Raw genomic sequence first — 16,916 nt, 5'->3', positions numbered from 1 at the left:
TATCATAACAACCGGTGTAGCGGTTACGAAGAAATTAACAAATTACGATTTTTTACTTTGGAGCAGCCTGTATGTGTTAATAGCTCCTGTGGTAATAAATAGTATGAAACCTTCTTCGACCTTATTGAATATCTTTGATTGCGGGTCACTTCTGGATGAGATTAGCTCAGGACCGGGACAAGTGGCGTACTGGAAGAGAGGCCTATGCTCAGCAGTGGGCGATAAAGAGCTGATATTATGATGATAATGATGATGATGATGAATATCTTTTTATTTATGACATTAACACATTCACTGCCCCCAACGCACATGTGCGTTTACCGTCATACAAGTTGTAAGTTTGTTCCTAGGCCACGCCCACGCCCCCTGGCAGTGAATGCGTTAATAAGATTCTGACTTTTGACAAAATGTTATCATTGCCGCACATTTTCGAACAAGTTGTCAAAAACACTGCCAATGATTAATACAGTATGTTTATTTTTCTTGTCGATCTTTGGAATTAATTTTTGTTTGACAATTTTTTTATTTTATTTTTTGTTCTAATTAAAAAAATATTAACGTTAGAGCATTCCTGAGAAGTAACCCTACGTGGGATTTCAGGGTTTGTCCAATGGCTAAGGTCACCCTGTAACCCTGTATAGTATACTATGTCTATGCCGTCTACTCAGCCATAAGCTCAGGTTTGGTGAGTTGGAGAGGACATTCAATGCGCATTCCTCTCACAATACGCTACGGTCACGGGTCTGAGCGGTATCAAAATTCCTCTTCGAGGGGAAGGTAAATAGGATAAGGGCTGGCCTTCGTTTCATATCGCATGCTTGTGATGTGAAACTTAATAATAAATTCCTTTGTGGTAAAGGAACAAAAAATTAAAATTCCATTCGTGTCCAAGGGTTTCCCTCTGCGCAGTTTTGTCATTTCGTTCAGAGGGATCTCGCGTGACATACGTAATCCCTCGGCTGGGTATACAAAATACTTGATTAGCATTACGCACGTTTGCCCATCTCACTTGTCAAAGTTGTGCTTTACCTACATAATTAATATTATCAATTCAGTGTTGGGACATGTCGTTATGAATGTACAGGTCCCTTATCCACATCTAAGAAACCATGAGTAGGCACAGAGTTAATTAATGGAGTATAAAGCAGGCACGAGTGTAAACATCGTGATTATAAAGTACAAGCAAGTACTTAATACTTATGTGTGTTTGTTTTCTGTATCCACCTATCTCTATACATTCCTCTAAATTTTTTTTATTAATTAACTACATTTCCACGGAAGCAACAGGAAAGACGAATATAGCTATACGTAAAAGACGTGTGAATAATACCCGGTGCTGTTTTGTGCGTTGACTTGAAATAAGTATTACCGTCAACCGGGGTGAATAGGGATGGCTGGAGTGAATAGGGACAAAACTTAAAATGTGATTTACCTGACAATTTCATAAAAAAATACCCACACAAATTGTATCATTCGATTCAAAATAATATATGATGTTGTATGATACAATTTGTGTAGGTATTTTTGAAGAAATGTCAGGTTATTTAATAAGTTTATTGTACCTACTTATCTTAAATAAATATTTTTTCATTTCATTTTCATTTCATATACCTACAGTCAGCATCAAATGTATCGCTATCGCTATCAGCCTACGCCGCGTTATATAGTCATGCGTATTATGAAAAAAAAGTGATATTAGACACTAAATTAGACGATTTTTTCCGAAGCACCCAAAAATTCACCGCTTAGAAGACGAGGTCGAGGACAGACAGACGGACAGTGGAGGCCTTTGGGCACGGAACCCTAAAAAATCGATCATGCCAAAAAGCCGCTCTCATGCAATTGAAGTTACGCTCTCATTTTTAAGGGTCCCACTGATTATTAGTTCGCCGGACGATATCGGCCTGTTAGTTGTTCAGAACTGTCAAATTTTTGTTCTAACTAACAGGCTGAATCGTCCGGCGGACTGGTAATCAGTGGGCCCTTTAAAACGACATGAAACTTACTTTTACATGAAACTCGGCATGAACATTTACGTTTACGTAACATATATCTATGTCTGGTTGCTATGTTTCGTTGCTAAAGATTGTAGACAAAGAATATAGTGTACTTATAGAGCGAGTGGAAGTTTTGTACTTACGAAAAATTTATACTCGCTCTAATTTCATTGTATGTATTACAATTTCTAGCAACGTTAAATGTTCATGTTAGATTTCATGTTATTTTAATCAAAATGTCGTTTTAAAATGATATCGTAACTTTGATTGTATGGCGGCGGCTAGATTCGTGTGAGTCTTACTAAAATAGTTCTAAAGTTAATCAACAATTCTTTGTAGTTTTAGGCCATGCAAACAGCCCACACGGGCCCGAGATTACTCTTTACTTATTCTTCTTACCTCGGGGCTGTTTCTTTAAAAGTTTAATTCTGGCTCAGTGAACCGTACTAGTTTCTGCATTTTACTCGCTTTTATGAACAGTCAGTTTCTAGAGAGTCTAGAGACTAAATAATGGGCATACACAAGCGTAAAAAGTCGAATAGCAAATATAGAATTTCAGAGAAAAGCTTCCATGTCGTCCATTCGCGATTCGCAGTGACTAGAACTAGTTAGAACAAAAACTTGACAGTTCCGAACAACTGACAGGCCGATATCGACAGGCGGACTGATAGTCAGTGGGCCCCTTCAGGTACGGCAAAGAGTAACAATCTCTTAGAAAATATTAAAAGTACCTAATTTGTACACAGTATTACATATTTTTATACCCTTCGTTGGCTGTATGAGACTAGTTATTGGCCAAGACTGAAGTGAAGGAAAATGTAAAAAGAAATACCATTCCCTCTTCCCCCTTATCTCCGAAGTTTACCAATGAAGAATGATGAATTTTTACATAACATTAACATTATCATAAATATTACAGGAAAAATATAATCACGCCTCTATCTTGAAAACTTTTTTTTTATTATCAAAAAACTTAAATATAATTTAATTATACTTGAAATTGCTATAAGATTACAATTCAAACACCTTCATATAAATAAAATAAAAAATGTTGAAATAGGTCCACATTAATTATCCCTGAAAAACCAACATACGTACTACCGGTCTCGCAAATTAGTTAGCCGATTTGCCGATAGATGACGCTGTACATAATTATGCTTAGTATACTTCTTTTTTTAATTATAAACTGATCGGCGATTGGCCCTAGTCACACCTGATGGAAAGTGAAGACAGGGCCTAAGATGGAGCTCACCGGTTCAGTAACAACAGCCTATTCACTCTTGTTTTAAAGAGACCGAGGTCATATTGATCAGGGAATACAGATGGCGGGAGCGCATTCCATTCTTTAGCCGACCGTACCAAAAAGGAGGAGGTAAAACGTTTCGTCCGAACAAATGGAATGTGGACCACGAACGGGTGCATTCGCTCCCCGCGCCTGGATGTCCGATGATGGAAAGGGGAAGGTGGGATCAGGTCGTGCAGTTCCTGTGTGCGTACTCCCCGGAATGCATCCGATAGAACACCGATAGGCAAGCGACTCGACGGCGATGCTCAAGGCTCTGTATCCTTGACTTGACAGATGGGTCATCGCCAAAGAGTCTATGAGCCCGGCGCTCTATTGAGTCCAGGGCCGCCAGCTGATATTTGGCGGAACCGTCCCATAGGTGGGAGCAGTATTCCACTTCTGGTCAAAAGCCTTTTGTGTTTATAGTTACATGAGATAATTGAAAGTATGTACAGAACCCTCGGTGCGCGAGTTAAATGAACTCTCACTTAAACGGTTTTTTTTTAGTTTTAAGTTTTTGCATGACACAACATTCTGCAAGACTCATTCCTGTCTGGCCAAACAGTCATGTCACTTTTGCATGGCCAAACAGTTTTGTGCTTCGGATAAGTTTCAAGTTGCAAGGTCGGGATCTGAATCCATCAAGATTTAAGAAGTTTCCTCAATTCCTCATGGAACCCGTCATATTTCCAAGATTTTTAAATAAATACATATTATAGGACATTCTTACACAGTTTGACTAAGTCCCACAGTAAGCTCAAGAAGGCTTGTGTTGTGGGCAAGGCTCGGAACCGGTTTTGTCTTCATACAAAAAATACCGGTCTCCTATACAAATACATAAATACCTCCTCCTGTTCCATGGGCCACTAATAGTTGCCTGAAAAGTATATAGGTAGTCACTTAAAGATTTTTCATACTTTTTTTAAAGATGCCTTTCGAATATTGAATATATTTGGTAATGGAAGTGGAAATGCATATAATATCATTACCGATTTAATATAATATATGGTACAAAGTTCCTTCCTTTATGGATAGTACATAATATAATAATAAAGATCAAAACATCCAAAACATTTGGGGATTTCCTCAAGCTAAACAAATTATCGTCGTTGTGCCTATGTAGATAATGTGTGGGATGCGCTCTTGGATATTGTCGGATTTCGTGCTTATTAGCCATATTAACTTGTTATCATAACAGCAGCGGTAAATCGATGCACAGGGATTCATATAATAGACGTGGCACCATTAATAAAACATAAACCACAAATCCTGAAAAATATGTTTTTACCATCCGTTTTTAACCGATTTCAATAAATCAAAAGGAGGAGGTTCTCAATTTGGTTGTAGTCTGTCTTTGTGGTATCATCATCGCTCGTCTCGTTCGTTTTTCGTTTATTTCTTATTTTGTACCATTTTGTATTCGGCACTCGTTTTTTATTAGTTTTGTTCGCTTTTGGACATTATCTGCTTATTGAAATCGTTGGTTTTAAATTAACGAACAAAACATGGGTTAACTATAGGTATAGTAGAGTACTTGTCTAATAAGTTTGTTACGCTCGCCCCGAAAATTTATCGCTGTCTATCCGGTCAATTCGAACAACGTGATAATTACTAGATACGAGAACAATACGAGATCTAATAGATACGTTATAGTTTAGTTCTTAACTGGTTATTTGCAGTTCGATTCGAGAAACCAAGTGTCATTTCACGCTACAATTATTGTGACGTTTTGGGATATCCATTAGATATCCATTGGTTGTCTAAGTAATATCTTAAACAAATCTTAAAGAGATCGTTCAAGAGGACATTCGGAATTGCGGAAATACATGATTGACATGATTTTCTTAAATATCTCGTTATCGTTTCTGTTTCATATCTAGTGGAGATCTAGATCATTGTTCGAATTGGTCCGTTGTTTCGGCCTGATTCAATACATCTTCTTCCGTCAGTTCTTTAATAACTGCGTATGTTTTTTTACAAATTCCCGCGACATTCTGAATATTCTGATCTGAATCCGGACACAATTTTAGTATCCAATGTATCCATAGATGATTGAAACAGCAAGCCAGTGATAAAATATTCTCACTTAACTCAGTTAAGAACAAAAACTGAACTACAGTACATAATTCAAAAATGTATAAAGGATATAATTCTAAAATTTATACACCTACCTATCAAATAAACAATCAAAAAGTCTAATCTTCGAAATAGAAGTATCTGACGTGTTTGGTGCTGGCATCGAAGTAGTCGTTATGCGGCAGATCAAGAGAAGAGAGTGTAGCTTTGAAGTAGTGCCTCGTGAAGTGGATGGCGTCCTGGGGGCGCAGCGTCAGTACGGCTTGCAGGTAGTCGCGCACAGCGTTGGTGAGTGCACTGGACTCGGACGTGTAGCGAGCGCCCTCTGATGACCGCGCGCTCTAAATACAGATAACCGATATTATCCTTGTTACGAAGTGGTTACGACTATTAACAGTATTAACACGACCCATCGTGACTCCTAAGAATACATTTTTGTATCTCTTATAGTTCCCGAGTTTCTCATACGCCCTGTGCCCATTAAACAACCTGTATATTTGGCAACACCACAATAAACTGAAGTTTATAGATATACAGCGCTATAAAATTATGACTATGATGATGTTTGACAACATCTGCAATAAAATATAATATGTTAGTTGCAGATTTAGCTCAGGCGCATCCCACATGGCCTAAAAAAATAAAAACTGGGATTGACATTTACCTGATTATTTCTTAATAACTACCTAAGTACATATTGTGTATTTAATAGCACGATACAATAATTTGTGCTTGAGCATTTTGATACAGTTTTTAAGAAGTTATCAGGTAAATGTCATTTCCGGTTTTTATCCCTATTCACTCTGCCATTCCTTTTCACCCCGGTTGACAGTTTAGGTAACTAATGTACCTATAGGTTTTTCTTTACAAAAAATCAGATAGTACAGTCGAAGTCAGATTTATTTACAATTTTGCACCTTACTTTTTTGTAATACGGCGAATAATGTAGGTAGGTACCTAAACATATTTTTTCCCCTCACTAGCTCGGAAAATTGTCTTTTATCCTTTAAAACAAGCGGGGAAAAACGCATTTTATCCACTAGTGGGGAAAGTAATTTGACCTTGGATGGAGCATGTTTAAGTAGCTTGACAGATAACAAAACGTAAAACGCTCATAATAATAATTCGTTTGATATTAATTATCATTAAACAAATAGTTTGAGAATCTAATAAAAAATACTTTAGTTAATGATTTTATGTCATAAACCTTAGTTATATAAGAAACGTTTGTTTTTAATAATGATGTTAAATATACTAATTCTGAACGCATAAGTTGAGTCGATGCAATTTAAAACGCATCATTGACATTTCATACGTCAGAAATGTCATCATTGTCAACAAAATTTTTACTTAAAAACTTCTCACGTAAAAATACAGAATTTCCAGAGTTTTTTGTTATAATATCGTAAAAAAATTAGTGATTTCAGTGATGAAGATGATCTAACGCCTGTGGATGTTGCACTTTCCTCGCTATAGTGAGGTGAAAATATTTTTGACGTAGACTGTACCATAGACAAAATCTGAATATATTCTGTAACTGTAGAAATTACGGACCTTAAATTTAAAACCGAGTGGGATGTGCCTTAGACGGACTTTAGCTATTTCCTCGATTGCTATGAGACCAATACAGGAGGGCTTTGTGTTTGACATGTTTTGTGTTCATAGTACGAGGGAAGGTACAAATATTCGCGGAATGAAGTATTTGCAAATTAAATAAAACAGTATAAGTATTTTTCTTTTTCAATATAGGTATTTACCCTCGAGGTTATGTATTTTTCAGATCGACTAATTGATTTCTGTAGACAATAAAATAAAATAGTCCATAAAATATTTTTTATCTTTGCCCTCAAAATGAGCCGAAATAGATTCCTTCACTTCTTCATCGTCTAAAAAAAATTTCTCGTAGTTCTTTTTTTAAATTTGAGAACAAATAATAATCGCTGGGGGCCAGATCCGGGCTGTAGGGTGGGTGAAGCGGGGGCTCGAAGCCGCACCTGATAAGAGCAGCAGTCGCAACATGGCTCTTGTGAACCGGTGCATTGTCGTGCAACAGCAACACATCCTTTGACAGTTTTCCCCGCCTTTTTTCTTTAATGGCTTCACGTAGTCTTTCTAATAGCATTGCATAATATGTCCCAGTTATGGTAAGACCCTTGTCCTTGTAGTCGATCATGAGAATTCCTTTTGGATCCCAAAAAATCGTAGCCATCACCTTTCCGGCCGATTCTGATACCCTGAACTTCTTCTTATATACGCATAGACTCTTGTTTCGATTCAGGTGCAAAATGATGAACCCAAGTCTCATCTCCAGTCACAATTCGTTCCAATATGTGGGTAGGATTGTCACCGACAGATTCAAAAATTGCTTTGATGATTCAACTCGTTGTTGCATCTGCTGCGGTTTGAGCATTCTCGGTACCCACCTAGATCTCACTTTCGTCATGCCAAGATGGTCATGTAGGATCCTCAAAATTGTTGTATCTGATACACCTACTAATGGAGGTAATTGTTTCTTTTTAAGTCGAGCATCTCTAAGAAGAGTTTTTCAACTTTTTGAACGATATCCGACGATGTCACTTCAATCGACCGTCCTGGGCGAAGGTCGTCTTCAATTGACTCTCTGCCATGTTTGAAGAGACCATGCCACTTGTAAATCATGGTTTTGCAAGGCACTGGTCCCCGTAGACGGCTTTCATTTAATTAATGATAAGTTGCGGAGGTTTTACTTGCTTCGATAGAAATTTTATCACGGCACGATATGCAATTTGCTCCAGTTGCACGTTTTTTTCTGAAATATTTTGTTTGAAGGGCGATATCTTTAAAACAAATGACGGTTTTAAATTGACATTTTTTTTTCTAAAGAGTTCTCATACCTGATAAGCAAAGAGGTTTTGTACCATTTTACGTCCTTCTACTTCATTCCGCGAATATTTGTACAGTCAAGGGCATAAATATATATACATTCCCAAAGTTTCAAAAATGTTCACGCTCTTACACCTTAGACAATAAAGTCGTGATCACATATTTTTCAGCCATTTGTCTGGATCGATATTTTTGCCTTCGACTGTACCTTCCGTCGTATGTACATAGTATATCCGTACGTCCCGTTCCCACATAACTACTAAACCGATAATTAGGTATAATAAGGAATAAATTATAGGATTGTATTCATTTTCATTCATTCACGTTCGATAAGGGTTTGCAATGGGGGGAGCACATCGACGCCCTATGCATAGTGTTGTTAAAAGACTAGTCTTTAAGACTTTTGAACCTTAACGACTCGCGAACCTTTAAGGCTCAAGCTTTGAAAGCTAGAGCGTTAAAGGTTTGCTCACAAAGCGGTTTAGAACCTTAACGACTCAAACTTTTTATGACTTGTCAAAATGAAGTCTTTAAGACTCGGGCCTCATAGGGAACTCCAGCTTTTTAACTTAAGCTCAAGCCCCCGAACCTTAAAAGCTTGTGTCAAGCTTAGAGCTCATACGTTGAGCTCTCTTTGCAGAAATTATTTTTGTGTAGAGAATTTACGAATATTATAATATACCTATCTATATAGGAAGAGTAACTTAACATCAGTTAACGCATTTACTGCCTGCAACGTATACAGGGTGGACCATTTAGAATCGTGATTCCGTTGCGTATACATATACACTATGAAACTATATTTTAAAATTTTCCCGTTCCATTCCGTCCTATATGAGTGAGTCATAAGAAATAAAAATAAAAGTATTTAAAAAATCATTTATTACTTAATTAAGACTGGGTGATTACTTGAACCGCTTGAACGTTTTTAACTTTAAACCGCCTCCGCTATTGACTAATTCATGAACGCAAACTAAACAACTAAGAGACAAAAAACAAAACGGTTTCTGCAGAAGTGTAAAAATGCCGCGGCATACATTTATAACCAAAGATACCACCACACTCTTTGTGGAGTTCGTCAATATTCACTAAAACGTATTAAATTTCACTCTACCCTATAGCATAGGTTGATCTTATTTGTTAAAAGCTTTTACTTTTTGCTCCAAACCTTTACTGCTAAAAACCTTACAGACTTAAACCTTCAAAGCTTAGGAGGCTTTAAAGCTTGAGGCCAAAAGACTCGAGGTTTCTTTGCTCGTAAGCAGCAACACGAACTCTTAGTTCGAGTCGTTAAGGTTCCGAGGGTTTAAGGTTCGAGGCTTCAAGGCTCAGCAGTCGCGACTCAAGTCTTGTAGTTTACGCTTCAAAGCTTAAATCCACAACACTACCTATGCACAAAACTCCGCCTACTATGCTATATCTCGTCTAAAGCGGACGCTAACACAGCAAAACCTAATGACAGCATACTATGCCTACTTCCACACGCACCTAACCAGTGGAATAGATTTATGGGGCTTAGCGGCTGACAGAGACAGACCGTTTTTGCTACAAAAAAAAGTTATTCGCCTAATAAGTGGAGTCCCTCCGGATGAGACAGCCAGACAGCTCTTCATTCGCCTCAGTCTTGACAGTGCCTTCACTCTTTATTTTCGAGGTGGGTAAGTACGTGAGAAGGAACCCAGATGAGTTCCCCATAGCAAGGAGTAACTCCGCAAGGAGGAAACCTGGTCTAGCCGTTCCCGCGCATAGACTACAGAAAACTGGCAAGTCACTCAAGATAATAGGCGCTAAAGTTTTTAATAAGATTCCCGAGGCAATTAGAAACGTGGACACGGAACGTCAATTTATAAACAAGCTTAAAATGTATTGCTTGATGAAGGCTAATTACACGGTAAACAAGTTCTTTGATGAATGAAAATACCTAAAAAAAAAAAATACTTTGACATTGACATAATTGTATAGGTACATAGTTTTTTATTTATTATTATTGTTTTTAACTGTAATTTATTGTAATTTTTAATTGCATTGATTAATAATTCCTAACTTGATAATTGTAAATTTATATACCTATTGACTTTACTGTAATCCATTTAGATCAAATGTTGACAGTGTACAATCAATGCCAAAAAATAAATCTATCTATCTATCTATCTATACATATCTAATCTATCAATTTTGTATTCAATACACAATATAACTTAAATGATGGAAATAAATTCTATCACGTTGTAAAATGAGCCTGAAATAGAGATTGTCAGTGATAAATTTTGCAAATTTGAGAGTTCTGGGGCAAAATGCACTAGAACAATTCCTGGGCGCATAATTTAACTTTTCCTGCAAACCATAAAACTGGAGCTACCTCTAGTTAAACTATTAAAAGCCAAAAACATTCTAGCTTCCAACAAGCTTTTTCTTACCTTAAAGTCTAGGTAATCTGACAAAAGCTGTAAGTCTTCACGCCAATATTTACGCAGAGGTTGGTGCTCCTCAATCAAATCCTTCTCTGGCGTAGTTTTTAAAAGCGGATTAATGTGAACGATGTAATTACTATCTGCCCACTCATGGCATATTAAATAACCTAAAAAAAACAAACCAATTAAATTTCATATATCAAAAAGAGGCCTTACCTTCGAACTATATTGATAATAATGGAAAAAACTAGCAAAAAACTATGAATTTTTATAATTTGAAACAATATCGATACATTACGCTACGGGCGCGAAAAGCGAAGTGACTGACAGAGATGACGGCAATGTTGCCAGTTGTTTTTTCTTTTTAGTGGCTCTGAAAATCTGAGCTTCTTTCTAGTAATTATCTCGGACTAAATACGAATATAATTTTGTTCATTTCCTATATACCTCTGAGAGAGAGTACCGTCAATGTCTGATGAACAATTCCAGACGCCTCAATGATATGCCGTTCGACTTTACAAACGAACATCGACTTGCCATTGACGATGGCTTGACTCACACCATGGCAAACCTGCGAACATTGCCATTATAATAGTACATTAATTACTACATGCTACATTATTATGAACACAAGGCCGGTAATTACCAATCCGACAATTATGTACAGTGATTTTCTCAAAAAATGTGTGGAAATACACCCTGAAAACCAAAAATAACCTTAGTTCATCTGTTCTGTATAAGTTGCGCGTGACACGCGCTCATGGTCACTTTACCTGTACAGTCTGGCAAAAAAGAGTAGAAATTAAAAAGTGGCAACACTGTAGTGTCGTCCCGTTTTTCTTAGATTGATTTGAAAGTGACCTACAATGTTGCCACTTTTGAATTTCTACTCTTTTTTGCCAGACTGTACTGCGCTTATTATTACGAAAGTAATATTTCCACGCTTATTCGAGAAAAAATTGTTAATTTAATTTTTAACAAGCAGAAACGTCTGCGATCGATGCTATTAAGCTTAGAATAAATTTAAAAGTGGAAAAATTACTGCCTTGGGTGAGACTTGAATCCAGAGGCCGTGAGTTCAAGTCTCACCCAAGGCAGTAATTATTCCACTTAAAAAAAAATATTGTTAAATTGGAAAAAAGCACACTAAAATCAAAAATCTTACGTATATGCTTTCGCAGACCAAGCCATCCATCAACACAGTGTCAGTTTTTATTTTACCCCTATATCGGGCAAGCGCAAAGTATCTCAATAGGACAATGTTAGCGCCTTCAAGCAAGAACGAATGGGCGTCTTCAAAGCTGTGATAGAACCGCTTAACGACGTGTCGGTCTCCACAAACTTTCGTTATCTTATTATAGTATCCGGTATCACATATCGCCATGTAACTCTTGCGTTCCTTTATCGTATCCTTCTTTTGAATGTTTCTATAATAAATGTATTTGATTATGGGCCAGCTAATGAAAAAAATAAACTAAAACTATAAACAAATCTAGATTAAGACAGTCGCATCACTATGTACATTGTACAGTCGACGGCAAAGATAAGTTTTCATTTTTCGCCTTATTACAAAGGAGTAAGGTGCAAAAGTGTAAACATATCTTTCATCACTAATCACCGATCGATAATTGAGACCTACCACTGAGAAAATTATTACTTTCAAAAATAGTTTTAAAGGCATGTACCTAACCCATAATATCTGCTTGTATGTCTATCAAACTTATTTGTTATAAATTACAGGTTACAAACCTTTATCAATAATGAGATTATGCTTAGGTAGCTGGAGTACTACCTAATAATTTTTTTACTTAATACCTACCAGCAGTAAATTAAAGCAACCACTTAAAACTCACTCTGTCCTATTCTCCTCCATGGTGTGCAGATTGCAATCCAAAATGCTGACTAGTTTAGTTCCAGCTTTAGCTCCTTCTTTTGAGAAATGCGAAGTGACTTGTACGAGAAATTTATCCTTGCTTTCGCCGAGACATTCGACGTTAATACTCATACCTGGTTATAAAAATTAATATGACTAATAATATGTAAAATTTGTAAATTTGACATTGTTAAAAGGCACTGAAATCGCTCTATGAGGATTCCAGTGCTTGTGTGAGAGTAAACGGGACGTACACTGAGTGGTTTAGCGTCACCGTGGCTGTTTAATCTGTTCATGGACAGTAGTTTGCATGATTTGAGAAATGATGAGTGTGGGCTGAGAATGAGTGGATTACCCGTCAAATGTCTTCTTTACGCTGATGACCTGGTATTGCTAGCGTCATCGGGTGAAGAGTTGCAGGAGATGGTAACTAGAATGCATGGATCTTTTGAAAGGAAAGGAATGAAAATAAATGTAAGTAAGACGAAAGTTATGGTATTTGAAAAGGAGGAATATATGACAAACTGTGAAATTTTTATTGGTCAAGAAAGAGTAGAACAAGTGAAAGAGTTTGTGTACCTGGGAACATTATTCACTAGGGACGGTAAGCATGATCAAGATATTGAAAGGAGAGTGAGTGCTGGAAATCGCGTGAATGGGGCACTTAACGCTTTTATGAGCAGCCAGAAGGTGTCGCAAAAGGCACGGTTGGCTGTGCATAGAGGGGTGCTGGTGCCTACACTTATGTATGGTAGCGAAAGTTGGGTATGGCAGAAGAGGCATCAAAGCCAAGTCAATGCAGTGGAAATGAGAGCGTTGAGAAGTGTATGTGGGGTGAGATTACAAGATAGAATTAGGAACAGTGTGATAAGGGAAAAGTGTGGACTGAGCGAAGATGTAGTGACAAAAATTGAGAAAGGTATGTTGAGATGGTTTGGACACGTGGAAAGAATGAGTGAAAGGAGGCTAACAAAGAGAGTATATATATAAGGGAGAGGTAGAAACGGGAGTTGGAAGGGGCAGACCTCGGCGGACTTTCTCTGATCAGATCGGGGAAATCCTGAAGAAAGGCCAGGTCAAGAGCACCCTAAACCGGCGAGCGTGTATGAGGAATGTTATGAAAGTGAAGGAAGCGAAAGAGGTATGTCAGGATCGTAGCAAGTGGAAATCCGTGGTCTCTGCCTACCCCTCCGGGAAATAGGCGTGATTATATGTATATGTATGTATGTATATGTTAAAAGCCTATATTTTTACAACTAACGACATCTACTTACCCCCGAGAGTACTGCAGCAATCTATAGATGGCTTTCTAACATACTTCTTGTATTCAGGAGCATCAATTTCAATATCAGCAGCACTCATTTCAGTTCCTCGTTTTTCTTCATGTAATCCCAAAATTTTTAATTTTTCTCTCTTTTCTTCTTTATGTGATATTTTATCATGTCGTCCATATTCATAATCAAAATATGTATGACGGGGATCCACGTCATGGCACCATCTATAATTATGTTTCCCAGCTCTACTCTTCTTTAGCTTTAATGATGAAAGATCTATCGATTTCGGGTGGCATGTGCAATCTATCGAATTTGTTTCTGCACATGTACATTCTAATAGCTTCTTGGTCTGGATGTCACAAATACAAGGAGGTGTGCACTCACAAACAGAAAAGCATTTACAATTTTCAGGATTCCCGCAGGTGCACTGAGTGGGCTTCGGTTCTGGAAAACATTTACAGATCCCACCTTGTTCCGCATCACAAGTACACATCTGTGGAACAGGGCAGCTACAAATTGATTTCGATTCTTGACTTTCACATTTAACGGGTTCACCGTCTTCCGAGTCACAAACACACGTTTTTCGAATGTCACAAACACAAACTATATCACATGTACAAGTTTGACCCTTTAAACAAAGACAACGCTTTTTTGGCATTGGTTTTTGGCAATCGCATGGTATTGTTTCATCTTTCACTGCATGATGTTCTGATTCAGCTCCTTCGAAGCTACCAAAACTTTCGTCATCCATGCCGTGTCCTGGTTTATGCTTGCATGTGCATACTGGATAAGGGTTGAGTCTTGTAGTATCGCAAACACAGGGAATAACGTTGTCGCATGGGCAATCCGGTCTAACTTTATCATCCGGATTACACACGCAGGTCTTACTAGGTTTACAAGTGCACTCTGGCTTTGGGTCACCTTCGTGGCATATACAGATTCCTGCTGACTTTGCACAAATGCATTCACGTAATACTTCTGCACCGCAACTGCATGGTATCTTCGTAATACATTTGCATTCCATCGTTTTTGAATCTTGTTGACAAACACAAAACTCTATGCCTTGTCGTACATCTGTATTTACTTGTGGCATTCCATCCGGACCCATAATGACACTTGCTTTACTGTTTGTAGGTGGTAAAGGCTTGGAACAGTCCGGAAAAAAAAACGTGTGAAAATCATGTTCGTCGTCTGATTGTGATTTTTTATCAGATTCCACCTCTACACTCTCTTTAATTTCGTATTCGTGTTCCGGTTTTTTTAAATCGGTCTTCTCAGGCTCGCTGTCAGTAGTTGAGCGACAAGACCTTTCAGAATCAGAATCATCGTCAGCTTGGCCCTCAAAATGACCACACCCTATTAGAAGCGTCTCGCCAAAACATATTTTTTCTTTTATCGAGTCGTCTGTAACATCAGTTTAAATGAAACCAAGAGCCAAACCACAGTCTATCTTAAATCTACCCCCGTCTATTTATAAGTTATGACGAAAGAGGGGGACCCGCGTGAAATCGCCTTTTCATACAAACGTACCTAGTCCTCACACAATTTGTTGTATATCAACAACGTGTTGTATATCAATAACGTAAGCATAGATAGCTATGCCCCTACGTTTGATTATTTTCGAATTAATTATAAGTTAAGAGCATTTAGAAATTTGTATGAAATCTGTTTTACGCTCCAAATTTTTAACATGTTAAAAAAATCGAAAAAAGCCGTACGGGCATTGAAAAAACGTAGGGGCATTGTTAAAAAATACATCAAATTATGTAAAAATATTTTTCATTCTGTCAATATCCAGAGAGGAAAATGGGGACTACGTTTGTATGGCAAAACGGCCGTCCCCTTTCCTCTTAATGTTTATAGAATGCGCAGTATTGTCATCGCTTGTTTCATTAGTTTTTCGTTTAAGTATTTCTTGTTTTGTATCATTCGGTATTCGTCACTCGTTTTTTACTCGTCTTGCCGGGCTAGCACATGATTGGCGCGAGAGTATCTCGCCGCGACATAGACTACCCGTCCCCCTGTGATTCATACGGTTAGTACAAGACGGGTAGTCTATCTCGTGGCGAGATACTGTCGCGTCAATCATGTGCTCGGCTCGGCCTACAGCAACGGTATCATGGTCGCATTTTTAACACCTGTCATGCCATGACAAAAAGCGAACAGTAGGGCTTTGGACGACTGGTCTGGCCTAGTGGGTAGTGATCCTGTCTGTTAAGCCGATGGTCCTGAGTTCGAATCCCGGTAAGAGCATTTATTTGTGTGATGAGCAGATATTTGGTCCTGAGTCATGGGTGTTTTCTATGTATTTAAGTATTAATATATTTTATATATATCGTTGCCTAAGTACCCATAACACAAGCCTCCTTGGGTTTACCGTGGGACTTAGTCAATCTGTGTAAGAATGACCTATTAAAAAAAAAACTTCGTTGGTCAAATTCTGCAAATTGTCTCTCTCTTAACACATTCGCGGACACGCGGACACAAATGATATAGCCCGTTTTAACGGAACCCTAAAAACGAATGAGACGAGCGATGATTTTATACCAACAGGCGGCTAGATTTTTTGTAGTGTCAATCTATCCAATTTTTTATGAGGATCAAATATGCAATAGGTATGTTGTAAGGTTTAGACTGAACTTCGACTGGGACTGAAGCTGGGTGAATGTTGTAAAGTACCTACCCTACCTACTAGGTACTAATTTTGAAAGAAACGTGAATCGAAGTGTATAGATAATATAATCTTACCTATCTCAAAACGGAATTGCTTCGATAAATCAATTAAAGATACTTTAGGGTCTCCAGACATTTTTTAATTTTTGTTTATTTTGTTATTTTTTTATGATGTACATGACAGAGACAGTCATGTCCAAGTCATGTCCGTCATGTCCACGCATTGTCCACGATTAAATGAAGCAGCCAGCACTCCAGCAGGCTTTATTCTAAAAGTCTATCAGACGGGCGTACCGGGCTACAATTAATCGTGGTCCGGTCAGGCCTCAGACCGGACAGTATTATATTCTTTGGACCGGACCAACGTTGCGGTTCGGTACGCCCGTCAGTTATAGCTTTCAGAAAATCCCTTGCTTGCGTTTAAATATTGCTGCTGTCCTTAACATGCATGACATTATGACATCA

The 16,916-nt window shown here is 37.9% G+C and overlaps 1 protein-coding gene across 1 annotated transcript; it reads right to left on the bottom strand.

The window, feature by feature from the left end:
* Positions 1-5,424: 5,424 nt before the first annotated feature.
* Positions 5,425-16,627, bottom strand: LOC134742421 (uncharacterized). The gene is made up of 7 exons (XM_063675567.1): positions 16,527-16,627; positions 13,779-15,182; positions 12,485-12,638; positions 11,797-12,058; positions 11,079-11,202; positions 10,638-10,798; positions 5,425-5,699 (listed from the first exon to the last, which is right to left on the bottom strand). The coding sequence occupies exons 1-7, from the start codon at positions 16,585-16,587 to the stop codon at positions 5,478-5,480; spliced, it is 2,388 nt and encodes a 795-aa protein (XP_063531637.1). The 5' UTR covers positions 16,588-16,627; the 3' UTR covers positions 5,425-5,477.
* Positions 16,628-16,916: the final 289 nt, after the last annotated feature.

The sequence above is a fragment of the Cydia strobilella genome, chromosome 1, assembly GCF_947568885.1.
Source record: "Cydia strobilella chromosome 1, ilCydStro3.1, whole genome shotgun sequence".
In the NCBI taxonomy this organism is placed as follows: Eukaryota; Metazoa; Arthropoda; class Insecta; order Lepidoptera; family Tortricidae; genus Cydia; species Cydia strobilella.
This window is presented reverse-complemented; position numbering and strand designations above follow the sequence as displayed.